This window comes from Scyliorhinus canicula, chromosome 3 (genome assembly GCF_902713615.1).
Source record: "Scyliorhinus canicula chromosome 3, sScyCan1.1, whole genome shotgun sequence".
NCBI classification, from domain to species: Eukaryota; Metazoa; Chordata; class Chondrichthyes; order Carcharhiniformes; family Scyliorhinidae; genus Scyliorhinus; species Scyliorhinus canicula.
Window position 1 is genome coordinate 15,146,708 of NC_052148.1, and position 14,699 is coordinate 15,161,406.

General features: G+C 48.2%; 1 protein-coding gene across 6 annotated transcripts in view; it reads right to left on the bottom strand.

Annotated features, from left to right (window-relative positions):
- Nucleotides 1–14,699, bottom strand: part of ccdc166 (coiled-coil domain containing 166) — an 88,761-nt gene that overhangs the window by 58,035 nt on the left and 16,027 nt on the right. For 2 of the 6 annotated variants that reach the window (XM_038793171.1, XM_038793172.1), the window contains exons 2-5: nucleotides 9,231–9,356; nucleotides 6,820–6,953; nucleotides 3,608–3,661; nucleotides 2,692–2,746 (exon numbers count right to left, since the gene is read on the bottom strand). In XM_038793171.1, the coding sequence (XP_038649099.1) occupies nucleotides 2,692–2,746; nucleotides 3,608–3,661; nucleotides 6,820–6,926 (216 nt within the window). In that variant the 5' untranslated portion in view covers nucleotides 6,927–6,953; nucleotides 9,231–9,356. Of the gene's footprint in view, nucleotides 1–2,691; nucleotides 2,747–3,607; nucleotides 3,662–6,819; nucleotides 6,954–9,230; nucleotides 9,357–9,423; nucleotides 9,622–9,728; nucleotides 9,872–14,699 lie in introns of those variants that run through there. The other 4 variants (XM_038793170.1, XM_038793169.1, XM_038793168.1 and 1 more) reach the window with 4 other exon arrangements.

Genomic DNA, 14,699 nt, shown 5'->3' on the forward strand with positions numbered 1-14,699 from the left:
CCTGCAGGTAGTTCTGAATACATTTCCTCAGCCGCTCGCACACCCCTCCATCAGTCCAAAGTCCCACATCTAACCTCCAGTGCGGGCGCTGGTTATTGTCTTTACTAATCTGCAGGTCAACCCAGTGCAGAGCATGGTCTGAGACTGTGATCGCCAAGTACCCCGTGTCCACCACCCCTGCAAGTAAGGCCCTGCTCAAAATAAAGAAATCTATCCGGGAGTACACTTTATGCACGTGTGAGTAGAAGGAGAACTCTCACCCTCGGCTGCCCAAATCCCCATGGATCCACCCCGCCCATCTGCTCCCTGAACCCTTTTAGTTCCTTTGCCATTGCTGGCACCCTGCCCGTTTTCGAGCTTGACCGGTCCAAGCCAGGGTCCATAACTGTGTTGAAGTCCCCTCCCATGACCAACCTGTGCGAGTCCAGGTCCTCTTTATAAACTCCACATCATCCCAATTTGGCGCATACACATTTACTAATACCACCTGCACGCCCTCCAGTTTCCCACTGACCATAATGTACCGACCTCCCACATCCAAAACTATTCTACCCGCCTCAAACACCATCCGCTTATTGATCAGGATCGCATCCCCTCTAGTCTTTGAAACCAGTCCTGACCCAGCCTTTCCTCAATCTAATCTGGTCAGCTACTCTAAGGTGTGTCTCTTGCAACATTACCACATCCACCTTCAGTCCCCTAAGATGCGCGTATATACGTGCCTTTTTGACCGGCCTATTTAACCGTCGAACATTCCAGGTGAACAGCCTAGTTTGGGGGGGGGGGGGGGCTCATTAGGGTTAGGGTTACCCCTTTGCCCATCAGCCATCCCCTTTTTGGGCCCGCCTCCAGCCCATGCTCTGCGCCTCCACCGGCCCAGCCCCAGGCAGCCACCGCCCCAACCTCCTCTCTGTCCCTTAACTCACTGAGCTCTACCGCTGGTCCCAAATCAATGCAGAAGGCATTACAAACAGCTTCCACAAAACGAAAATAGAGAAACGTTTTTTTTAAAAAAACAGAGAAACAAAAAGAAAGAAAAAACCATGAACGTTGCAGCAAAGTTCAAAAGTTCTCAGTCCACCACCAGTCCTTTCCTTTTCACGAAGTCGAGCGCATCCTCAGGAACTCAAAATAAAAGTGCTGTTCCTCGTGCGTGACCCAGAGACGGGCTGGATATAGCAGTCCGAACTTCACCTTTTTCTTAAAAAGGATCGACCTAATCTGGTTGATGCCTGCTCTTCTCCTGGCCACCTCCACACTCAGGCCTTGGTAAACCCGCAGGATACTATTGTCCCACTTACAGCTCCGTGTCTGCTTGGCCCACTGTAGAATACGCTCCTTTTCCAAGTACCTGTGGAATCTCACCACCATTGCCCTCGGGGGGTTTCCCATTCGCGGCTTCCTTGCGAGTGCTCCGTGAGCCCTGTGCACCTCCAAGGGTGGGCAGAATGTCCCATCCCCCAGCAGCTTCTCAAAAATATCTGTGATGTCTGCCCCAGAGTCCATTTCTTCGGATCCCTCCAGTACCCCAACAATTCTCAAGTTCTGCCGGCGGGGCCTATTCTCTAGGTCCTCCACCTTCTCCAGGAGCTTCTTCTGCTGGTCTCTCAGCATCCTTACCTCCAACTCCACAGCAGTTTGATGTTCCTCCTGTTCAGCCAGCGCCTTCTCCACCTTCTGGATCGCCCGATCTTGGGCGTCCAATCTAAGCTCCAGCTGCTCAATCGACTCTTTTATTTTGTCCAAGCAGTCCTGTTTCTGCTTAGCAAAGCCTTCCTGAATAACTAGCATCAGCTGCTTCGTTGACCGCTGGGTCAACAAACTGAGGTCCGGTCCTCTGCCATTATGTCTCCTGCTGCAGCTTCAGCCCAAGCTTTCTCTGTCTTTCTGTTTCTGCCTTTATGAGCACTTCTAGTCCTTCTCTCCATGCACCGATTTGGGAATTCAGTACACAATTGCCTCTGTGTGGAGTCTACACGTTCTCCCTGTGTCTGCGTGGGTTTCCTCCCACAAGTTCTGAAAGACGTGCTGTTAGGTAATTTGGACATTCTGAATTTTCCCTCAGTGTACCTGAATAGGCGCCAGAATGTGGTAACTAGGGGCTTTTCACAGTAACTTCATTGCAGTGTTAATGTAAGCATACTTGTGACAATAATAAAGATTATTATTATTATTAGTTTTTAATGTGCTGGAACTATGCGTGCTTTGCCCTGATGGGCTGGGCATCACGTGGCCTTTGAGGTTTGCTGAGGCCGTGGTCGGGGAGGCCACCTGAAACCCCCCCCCCCCCCCACCCCGATGTTTGCCACAATAGGTGCAAGCCACGTACCATTCTGACTTGGAAATATATCGCCGTTCTTTCACTGTTGCGAGGTGAAAATCCCGGAATTCTCTCTTCCGAACAGCACTGTCGGCGTTCCTACACCATAGGAATACCATAGGAGGTAGCTCACAGTGAGGGATGGGCAATAAATATTGGCCTCGCCAGCAATACTCACATCCCATGAGCAAATGAAAAAAGGCCACTCCCTGCCCCAACCCCCACCCCACCCACCCACCCACCTTTCCCAATCCTGACCACATGATCTAATCCATGATCCTTTGCCTCAGTCCCTGACACCCTGGCCCGGTCCCTAAGCCCCTGGTCCTGGCTCTCTATCTCCCCCTTGTGCTAATGTGCTGTATACTCACGGTCTCCAGGCGGGTCTGTTGAGCTTCCTTTTCTAGGAATTCATTCTCCTTCCGCCTGGGAAGTGATGGCTAAAGAAAGTTATCAGAAAATCATTTCTCTATAAATACACAAACATGCTTGCTATTTCAGGTAATATCTCCTCAATCAGTTCAGGTGAGGGAGACCATTCAGTCCATCATGTTGATCCGGCAGTAGCCCCTCCCAGAAGTTTTTCCTCATTCCCTTGTTGAAGGACATTGAAGGACCCTGGGCTGGATTCTCCGATTCTAGGGCTATGTCCCCACGTCGGCGTGGGAACGGTGGCGTTTCCACCAGAAAAACTGTTCTGCAGGGGACTAGCAGGACGGCAGCGTAGAGCACCCGTCTCTAGGTGCCGTTACGCCCTGGAGAATTGCGGCTCAGTGGCCGTTCCGTGCAACATGGTGCCAGCCCCGCGTGGACCCGGCCTGCAAAATAGTCCCCCCTCCTTTGGCCGGCGCGTGCGCCACGGACCACTCACCCCCACAGTGACCCGAATAATGTCCCCACCTGCCCGCGAATTGGCCCTCCCCCGATTGTGGCGGCACTGGACTGAGTCTGCAGCCGCCACGCGAGTTCCCGACGGGTGAGACCCACCGAGGGGGCGGAGCATCGCGAAGGCTTCACCGTTCCCGATTTGGTCGGAAACCTGATTCTCTGGCCGATTTGCCAAACTCGATATTGCCGTAGGCGACCGGAGAATCCAGTCCCATGTCTCTATTGCCTGAAGAGCAAGAGGAGATTGAACAGCAGTGAATTTCAGGTCTGCCATTATCCCCAAGCCAGGAGAGGACTGCAGTACCTGATCTGTCAAGGAAAAGATGAGCCACAATGGGCCATGTCCATTTGAACCACTGTCACATATCCACATGTTTAGAAAAGCACAGCAAAGGATACAGGTTATAAATCTTTAACTTCATTTGTTTCAGCTGTTTGACAATTTCATCGTACCTTTCAAAGAGAAAAATGAAAATATTAACAATTTTAGACTAATTATTCCAAACTTTCTTTTTCTTTAAATTTAGAGTACCCAATTATTTTATTTTTCCAATTAAGGGGCAACTTACCGTAGTCAATCCACCTAAACTGCACATCTTGGGGTTGTGGGGGTGAGACCCATGTAGACATGGGGAGAATGTGCAAACTCTACACGGACAGTGACCCAGGGCCAGGATTCGAACCCGGGTCCTCAGCGCCGTAGGCAGCAGTGCTAACCACTGTGCCATGTGCTGCCCCAATATTCCAAACTTTCACTTTAACTAATGGGTTGGTTGCTCTATGGCTTGTCTACGACAGCTGTCAGCTGTCTTTCACTATCCAGCTCTCAGCCAGCCTCGAACGCTCACATTGAGTCTAACTATTTCCATCTCTGACCCTCATTTACAGGTTGCTCCTTGGAGACATTTAAAATAGGCACGGAATTAAGCTCCCTCTACATTGTCCCCATCAAACACTCCCAGGACTGGTACAGCACGGGGTTAGATACAGAGTAAAGCTCCCTCTACATTGGCCCCATCAAACAATCCAAGGACAGGTACGGCAAGTGGTTAGATATAGAGTAAAGCTCCCTCTATATAATCCTCATCAAACACGCCCAGGACAGGTACAACACGGGGTTAGATACAGAGTGAAGCTTCCACTACACGGTCCCCATCAAACACTCTCAAGGACAGGTACAACACGGGGTTAGATACAGAGTAAAGCTCCCTCTACACTGTCCCCATCAAACACTCCCAGGACAGGTACAACACGGGGTTAGATACAGAGTAAAGCTCCCTCTACACTGTCCCCATCAAACACTCCCAGGACAGGTACAGCACGGGGTTAGCTACAGAGTAAAGCTCCCTCTACACTGTCCCCATCAAACACTCCCAGGACAGGTACAGCACGGGGTTAGATACAGAGTAAAGCTCCCTCGACACTGTCCCCATCAAACACTCTCAGGGCAGGTACAGGTACAGATTCAGAATAAAGCTCACTTATGGGCAGCATGTGGCACAGTGGTTAGCACTGCTGCCTACGGCGCTGAGGACCCAGGTTCGAATCCCGGCGCCAGGTCACTGTCCGTGTCGAGTTTGCACATTTTCCTCGTGTCTGCGTGGGTTTCTCCCCCACAACCCAAGTATGTGTAGGTTAGGTGGATTGGCCACGCTAAATTGCCCCTTAATTGGAAAAAAAAATTGGGTACTCTAAATTTGTTTAAAAAAAAGAATAAAGCTCCCTTTACACTGTCCCATCAAATACTCCAGGGCAGGTACAGTACGGGGTTAGATACAGAGTAAAGTTCCCTCTACGATGTCCCATCAAACACTCCCAGGACAGGTACAGCACGGGTTAGATACAGAGTAAAACTCCCTCTACACTGTCCCCATCAAACACTCCCAAGGCAGGTACAGCACAGGGTTAGATACAGAATAAAGGTTCGTCTACACTGTCCCCATCAAACACTTCCAAGACAGGTACAGCAAGGGGTCAGACACAGACTGAAGCTCCCTCTACACTGTCCCCATCAAACACTCCCAGGACAGGTACAGGCCCAGGGCCGGTGCTAGGAATTGCGGGCCCAATTAGAAAAGTGATGGCGGGGCCCCTACTCTACAAAGTAAAAATTTATGTATGTTTATATTTCGTGTAGTATGCTCGTCTTTAACCAAAAAAAACATTAAATGCTTGATATACTAAAATTTTGAAACTTACTTACCCGGGCGGAAGGATTTGGCGGCGCAGGGCTGAAGGATTTGTCGACAGTAATGCGGTGCGTTCCCCAAAAGTAAAAACTACCCTATAGTTCCTCTTAGAATACAGAAAAGGCTTCAAACGGTAACTCTGTCGCCGCTGGCGCGGGGCCCCCTTAAGGTGCGGGGCCCAATTTGATGAAATTGGTCAAATAGGCTTAAAACCGGCCCTGGCTGTACAGCACGGGGTTAGATGCAGAGTAAAGCTCTCTCGACACGATCCCCATCAAACACTACCAGGACAGGTACAGGCGTACAGCACGGGGTTAGATGCAGAGTAAAGCTCTCTCGACACGATCCCCATCAAACACTACCAGGACAGGTACAGCACAGGGTTAGATACAGAGTAAAGATCCCTCTACACTGTCTCCATCAAACACTCCCAGGACAGGTACAGTACAGGGTTAGATACAGAGTAAAGATCCCTCTACACTGTCTCCATCAAACACTCCCAGGACAGGTACAGTACAGGGTTAGATACAGAGTACAGCTCCCTCTACACTATCCCCACCAAATAGATGTAGCCAGAATAAATAAAATCTGGCCTCCAGCCTATCCCCCCAGTAATCCCACCCATCCTTTTGGACAGGAAACTGGAACATCCGGAGGAAACCCACGCAGACACGGAAAGTGCAAACTCCACACAGTCAGCCAATTGAACCCGTATGCCTCAAGCTATGAAACAGTAGTGCTAGCCACTATGTTGCCCTAGAACATCTTTAAACATCTATGACTCTGTCAAGTGGGACTAGCTTAGTGATCAAAACTGGGTGGCGTGGACAAGCTGGGCCAAAGGGCATGTTTCCATGTTGTAAACATCTATGACTATCTAGAATGGGCAACAAATGCCGGGCCAGCCAACAATGCCCAAGTTCATGAAAGAATAAACGAAAAGGTAACATATTGTGGTTGAGAATTGTGAGCCAGTGATTAGGGTTGTGTACTGTTGCGAATGGTTAGCCCTCAGCTCATTCTGCCTGTGGTTAACCCTCTAGCACTGAGGGATGCTCCATTGCACTGTCAGCAGGTGGGAGATTAAACCAAGGTTCCATCCACCTGTGGTGATGTGGAAGATCCCACAGCCATGATGGGAGATGGAGCAGGAGTTTTGCCCCAGAGGTCTGATCAGCAGTGTACCCATTGACCAACACCACTGAACCAGAGGGTCACTACTTTCTCATCACGTTCATGACCTGGGAATTTGCAAAATGGCTGCCGAGTTTAATGAGAGTTCAACATTGAGAATGTACTAATCTGAGGTGACAAAATCTTCTCCAAATGCTAGTTCTTCCTATCTTGGCTGTTGGCACTTGGTTCCATTCCAGCCCCCGCACCCTCTCTGTAACACCGGTTATTAAGTGCTGCCAAGCTCACTCATTTTGTAGTGTGACAATCCGCTCTGTCGCTGCCGTCAGAACCTCCAGTTCCATCCCAATTGGCTTGCTCTTGCCTTCGGCACGCCCCTTCTTCTTCTTTGACATACTTGCTGCTGTTTCTTTCTCCTTGGCCTGCATTAAAATGTGAGCAGGAAGTTACTTTTGATAATGCGGTCCATGGAACACTTTCTTACCAATTTCCCCCACCCTCCTGGATGACATGAAGCTTTGCCGTGTGTCCTCCCATCTCCACCCCCCAATTACCTGCTACCTCTCCACTTGACCATTCTTTCTCTTCATGTCTGGTTAGTGAGCAGCAGTAGATTCTTTGGCAGGGGAGAAGAGAGTGGCCTCGGTCTACACACAGCTCCACTCTCCATCGGGAAGCCAGCTAAATATGGAATTACAATTGGAACCAGAGTATGGATTTTTGATGAGGTAGTGGCGTACTGGAAACGTCACTGAACTGGTAATCTAGGAACATCGATTCAAATCCCACCATGGCAGCTGGTGGAATTTAAATTCAATTTGCAAATCTGGAATTCCAGCCTACTCTCAGTAATGGTGACCATGACAACCATCGCCAATTGTCGCAAAGCTTATCTGGTTCACTAGTTAATGTCCTTTAGGGAAGGAAATCCGCCATCCTTACCTGGCCTGGCCTACATGTGATCCAGACCCACAGCAAAATGGTTGACTCTTAACTGCCCTCAACAGCAAACCATTTGAGGGCAATTAGGGATGGGCAATAAAAACTGGCCTCAAACATAACGCCAACATCCCATGAAATAATTTTTTTTAAATTCATTCTCGGGATATGGGCTTAGCCAGTTTTTGTTGCACAGTCTGATTTACCTTGGGACGGTAAGGTTGTACCTTCATCTCTTTGAAGGCTCACCAGTCCATTGCAGAGGGCAGTTGAGAGTCAAGCACCTCAGTATGAGACTGGAGTCATATTTAGACCTAGACAAACTTAAGAACAGGAGGTTTCCTTCCCCAAAGTGTATTAATGAACCTGTTGTGATAACCTGACAGCTTTATGATCACTTTTATTGGCAGAAATTTTCAATTTCTAGATTTTAATTTAACTGGTTCTCAATCTCGGGGTTACTAGCCCAGTTGCATAATCACTATGCTGCCATATCCATCATTAATCCATCATTAATCTTGCTTCCTCAAACCCTCTCCCTCCATCATACTCTTATTGTAGCTACAACGAACATTGACTAACTGCATTTTGGGCACCGGTTTACTTATGGGGGAGTGATATGCACAGTCACAGTTTAGAACAAATCAAATTTCTTGACTTAGTCCTTGATCACTAACAATAGGGTGGCATCATGGCATGTTCACACTCAGTATCACTGAGCTGGAGTAACCCATGTTCAAAACAAGGAACGTCATTTGGCAGACAGTTGGACACATCAGTTGGGATATGGGGGGAAGAGGGGGTGGGATTTGGTCATTTGGGAAGATAAGAGGAATGCTGCGGTGCTTCCCACAGCCTTGTGACTGTTACAGAGGGCAGGACAGTTTAGGAAGGATCAAACTGATGATGGTCTCGGAATAAGACACAAAGGCAATGGTCCAAATGACCTGTTTCCAAACTGTATCATTTAATAACCCACTGCTACGCCAGCAGCCTGGAAATACAGTACCAGCTGAGGAACAACATTATATAACAAGGTCTGTGTTTTAGTAACTTGAAGATGATGATGATAATGATGATCTTTATTGTCACAAGTCGGCTTACATTGACACTGCAATTAAGTTACTGTGGAAAGCCCCCAGTCGCCACACTCCGGCGCCTGTTCGGGTACACAGAGGGAGAATTCAGAATGTTCAATTCACCGAACAAGAGCGTCTTTCGGGTCTTGTGGGAGGAAACCGGAGCGCCCGGAGGTAACCCACGCAGACACGGGGAGAACATACAGACTCCGCGCAGACAGTGACCCAAGCCGGGATTCGAAGCTGGGATCCTGGCGCTGTGAAGCCACAGTGCTAACCACTGTGCTACCATGCAGCCCCACAAAGTCAGTGGTTGTGGGAAATGATTTATTGAACTAAAGACGTAACAGCCTCCCCGAACAGGCGCCGGAATGTGGCAACTAGGGGCTTTTCACAGTGCTTCATTTGAAGCCTACTCGTGACAATAAGCAATTTTCATTTCATTTCATTTTTCATAGTACTATACGCACGGCAGTAACACACTCTCTACCAAGTCCCTGTTGGGACAACCAACAGCTCCGTGCCTTGTTAGGACCGGCTGCATATGTAGATCTAACAAGCTCCTGCTGGGTGGCCTCTGCCCCCTACCTAGGAAGCTCGTACTCCACGAGCCCCACGGCGAGATCGACAATGGTTTCCCTGTGGTCCTCGATAAATGCCCACATCTGCAATGGAACTTGCCTATGTAAACATGTCACGCTGCAATGACAGGCATCCACCAGCGATGGCGCTATTGCAGACCGCAAGCCCGAAGTTGGAAATTCATTCTGCTAACCGACTCTGTCCTCCTCCACTTTTTACTCCAGACTGTCAATACAAAAACAAATATTAGGCTCTATAAAAGTGAGGATAATACAGGATTTAAAATGCTGACCTGAGTCAGATCCTCCTACTTTCCAAGGATTCTCAGGTCTCAAATCCCACAACACTTGGTCCCCAACTTCCACAAAAATAACTAGCTGAACTTTTCAAAACAAAATGCTATAATCCGCATGTCCGTGAATGCTGTTCAATAACTGGGAGATCACTACTGTCGGTGTGAGCCCAGCAAACAGCCGTCACCATGGCAACAGCTGGAGGGCTCGTCCCCGTCACCATGGCAACAGCTGGAGAGCTCGCCCTTTCCGTTTCAGAAAAATGACTTTTATAACATACAGGTATTTTAAACAAAACAAGTACCCGTGAATAATGAGTCGAGGTGTAAATCGAATGAAATGTTTTGATTTTAAATATATGCCACAGGGCGGTCTTTTTTAAATTTTCAGTCGCCACGGCAACGGCCGGCACAGGAAGTGGATGGGCGCCGTGCTACTCCGCGCGTTGCATGCTGGCACCTTGGCTCTGGAGACTCGGGCGGCGCGAGGACGCATGCGTGAGGACGCACGGCTCGTTGTCGGCCGATGGGCCGGCGAATGCGACCTGGAGGCGCCGTGAGGGCGCATGCTCCCGGTGCAGAGTGGCCCCAGGATTGCTTGAAATACTCTGGGCGAAATTCTCCCCCCCCCACGACGGGTGGGAGAATAGCGGGAGGGCCTTCCCGACTTTTTTGACGCCCTCCCGCTATTCTCCCGCCCCCCCCGCCGAAATCCCGACACGAATCGCTGCCGCCGTTTTTTTACGGCCGGCAGCGATTCACAGCTGTTAGAAGGGCCGAAGTCCCAGCCCTTTACGACCTTTTTACGAACGGCAAACACACCTGGTCCTGCCGTTCGTAAAAACGTCGTGACCACCTGGAAAAAAATAACCATGGCACCGATTGGCACGGCAGTACCACGGCCGTGCCAAGGGTGCCATGGGCCCGCGATCGGTGCCCACCGATCGCGGGCAGCGGGCCCGATGCCCGCGCACTATTTGTCCTTCCGCCGCCCCGCAGTATCAATACGCGGGGCGGCTGAGGGGCAACCCGGACCGCGCATGCGCGGGTTTCGCGCAAAAACGCGATGACGTCACCCGCGCATGCGCGGGTGGAGTCTTCCCACCTGCGCATGCGCGGCTGACGTCATATGACGCGTCAGCCGGCGCTAAGTCCGACAAGCGGGCTTAACGATTTTCGTTAAGCCCGACTTGTCGGAGCCTCCGACGTCGGGCTGCTAGCCCCGACGGGGGACCAGAATCGGTCCCCCGTCGGGAAGGGGCGCGATGCCGTAAAACCCGCCCGGGTTTTACGGCAGTTTGACGATTTCTCCCGTTTTGGGAGAATTTCGCCCTCTATTAAAAATTCATCAAAGTACAGAGAAAAAAACAAAAAATACATTTCATGATAGTCGAGAAACAATATAAATAGAATAACCTACTTTGTTTAATGAAATATTGCACCTACGTTACATAAATATCCTTGACTAAAGACCTGACTCCAAGCCTATGCTGATCCAAGAGTGCAGTGCTGCACTGTCTAATTGTATGATGTTAATTCAAGACACTGTTAAGCAATTTCAAAGACCCCACAAAGCTATACATGGAAGGGGAGTTCTCCCCAATAGTATCTTTTTGAAATTTAGAGTACCCAATTATTTTTTTCCAATTAAGGGGCAATTTAGCATGGCCAATCCACCTAGCCTGCACATCTTTGTGTTCTGGGGGAGAAACCCACGCAAACACGGGTTGAATGTGCAATCCACACGGACAGTGCCCCAGAGTCGGGATCGAAACTGGGACCTCAGCGCCGTGAGCAGGGCTAACCCACTGCGCCACCGTGCTGCTCTGCCCAATTATATCTTACCCAACATTTTTTTTTAAATATGAAAATAAATGCAAAATTCTGCAGATGCTGAAAATCTGAAATAAAAGCAGAACATTCTGGATAAACTCTGTATATCTGGCAGCGTCCATGGAGAAAGAAGCAGAGTTAACACTTCAGGTCAAAATGATCCTCCTACCGAACAGGTCCTCTGCTTATCTCCACACTTGCTGCCAGACCTGCTGAGTTTATCCAGTGTTTTCAGTTTTTAAATATTTGGAAAAAAAACATGATCAACTTTCTGACTGGGAGGTTTGTTGTGTGCAAGTTGCCTCCCACGTCTGTTAAATCAGTGACTACTCTTCAAAAGTGCTTCATTTAGTGCAAGGTGCCGAAACAGAGAACTGGAATGGTATCAGCATGAGGAATTTAAGTTTACGCGGAGAGATAGAAAAGCAAGGGTTGTTAGAGCAGAGAAGGTCAAGTCGAGATTTCATAGAGGTGTTCAAAATCATGAAGGGTTTTGATAGCGTAAATAAGGAGACACTGTTACCACTGGAGGAAGATTCAGTACCCAGAAAGTGATTGGCAAAAAGGGTCAGGTGGGTCGTGAGGATTTTATTTTATGCAGTCAGTTGTTGCGATCTGAGATGCACTCCTAAGGAGGAAGCAGATTCAATGGTAATCATGAAAAAATAATTTGATAAATACTTGAAGGGAAATTTACTAGGATGTGGGAAAAGAACGGAAGGGTGGGATTAATTGGATGACTTTTGCTTATTCTAATCTCGATGTTTCATGGGCGCTATTTGACAAACAGCAACAGAGGCATCCCTTAACCAATGTCAGCAGAACAGGTTAATCGGTTATTTATTTTGTCGTAGAACCTCACTGTGCACCAATTCTCTGCTGCATGTACCTACATGTCAGTGATTACACTTCAAAATTGCATTGCAGGCCATGAGACATCGAAACGATGTGAGAGTTCCTACTAAAATCAAGTTATTGACAGATAACTACCGACGTGGCGTTGCATTTATTGGCAATCTCATTCAGAGATCACAAAATAATAGATGCAGGAATTGGCACATGCACAGACTGGTAGAGTTGGGCAGCACACAGTCAGTTGAGTTTGAGAGTCAGCTGCCTTGTGAGGGCAGAGTACTTCATGAGGCGAGGTTGGCAAAGTTGGGAATGTAGTCCTTGGAACAGAAATGGGGCAGCACGGTAGCATAGTGGATAGCACAATCGCTTCACAGCTCCAGGGTCCCAGGTTCGATTCCCGGCTTGGGTCACTGTCTGTGCGGAGTCTGCATTCTCCCCGTGTGTGCGTGTGTTTCCTCCGGGTGCTCCGGTTTCCTCCCACAGTCCAAAGATGTGCAGGTTAGGTGGATTGGCCATGATAAATTGCCCTTAGTGTCCAAAATTGCCCTTAGTGTTGGGTGGGGTTACTGGGTTATGGGGATAGGGTGAAGGTGTTAACCTTGGGTAGGGTGCTCTTTCCAGGAGCCGGTGCAGACTCGATGGGCCGAATGGCCTCCTTCTGCACTGTAAATTCTATGAAAAGGGTAACACCCAAGCTGGAGGGTTCCAGATGATGGGAGGTTGCAGCAGAGTGGAGCAAACCAGAGGTCATGGATCTAACACCATTGGCAAAAGATCCCAACAGAAGATGATGAGAAATTTTATTCACTAAAAGAATTGTTTCAATTTGGAACATTCTACCTGAAATGGTGGTGAAAGCTGATCCCATGAATAATTCGAAATGTCGGATAGGTACTTGAGGAATTTACAGGATTATGGACAGAAAGTGGAGGATGTGGCACTAATACAGCCACTAATACGGCCACTGTTGTAATAATGTGGGAAACACAGCAGTTGATTTGGGCATAGAAAGCTTCCACAGGGAGCAATGCCATAATTCTAGCGTGAGGTCATTGAACTGATACATTAACTCTGCGTTTTTCTCCCTCATGATGTGAGAGTATCTTTAAGAAATGGGTGTTTAAGAAATGTACCTTTAAGAAATGGGTGTTTATCAGTAATGTCAGAGAGTGGGTGGAGCTGGGCTGTCTGTCAGCTTTTTACTTTCGTTTTAGGCTGTTTGCTGCATGGTGTGTTTTAGTTTCGGTTTCAGAGCTGGATAGCTGCAGTCACAGCCAGAAGATGTATTAAGAGTCTCTCTCTCTGTAATTTAAAGACTGTAAATCGATCCTGGTGATTTAAAACTAATAACAGTAGAGACTTTAACCTGTCGTGCTTCTGGTAAAAGGTGTTTTAAGTCTTATGGATGTTAAAAGGAAAGCTTAAAGGATTATTTTGTGTTGTATTCTTTGGGGTTGTATTTGAATTAAAGGTTGCTAAGATGTTCACTGTATGTTTTAAAAAGGTTAACTTGAGTTCATAGAATAAACATTGTTTTGCTTTAAGAAAATACTTTTCCATTTCTGCTGTACCACACCTGTAGAGTGGGCCGTGTTCTCCCCATACCACAATCTATTAAAAGTTGTGGGTCAGGTGAACTCCATGATACACTTTGGGGTTCTTTAAACCCTGGCCAATAACACTCTCCACAGCACTTAGAGTCATAGACTTTTACAGCACAGAAAGAGGCCCTTCTGCCCATCCTGTCTGTGCGGCCATCAAGCACCTATATATTCAAACCCATTTTCCAGCCTTAGTCTGTAGCCTTATACGCTGCGGCATTTCAAGTGCTCATCTCAATGCTTCTCAAATGCTCTAGTGTTCCCGCCTCTACCCCGCTTTCAGGCAGCGAGTTCCAGATTCCCACCACCCTCTGGGTGAAACTATTTTCCTCAAAATCTCTCTCAATCTCTTGCTCTACTAAGGGTAAAAAGGGGTGGCACGACAGCATAGTGGTTAGCACTGTTGCTTCACAGCTCCAGGGTCCCAGGTTCGATTCCCGACTTGGGTCACTGTCTGTGCGGAGTCTAGTTAATTTGGACATTCTGAATTCTCCCTCAGTGTACCCGAACAGGCGCCGGAGTGTGGCGACTAGGGGCTTTTCACAGTAACTTCATTGCAGTGTTAATGTAAGCCTACTTGTGACAATAATAAAGATTATTATTATTTTCTTCCTACCTATGCCCCTCATAATTTTATACACCTGAATCAGGTCCCCCCCACAGCCTTCTCTGCTCCAAGGAAAACAACCCCAGCCTAACCAGCCTCCATTGACAGCTGAAACGCTCCAGTCCAGGTGGGTGAATCTCCTCTGATTAAACTTTCCAGCGTTTTCTTTTTTTATTTCAGAGTTCCAGCGTTTAGTATGCTTTCGGAATAACGCAATAATGATCGTTTTAGCAACTGGTTTAGGTTTGCGGATTGGTCAATGCACAAGGAATAAATCTCCTGCACGTCTTCATTATGGTGTTATGGGTCATCCACCAGAGAGGGAACTTCATCCAGAAGAAGGTATCGGTTGACAGTGTGGCACTCCCTCAGCATGACAC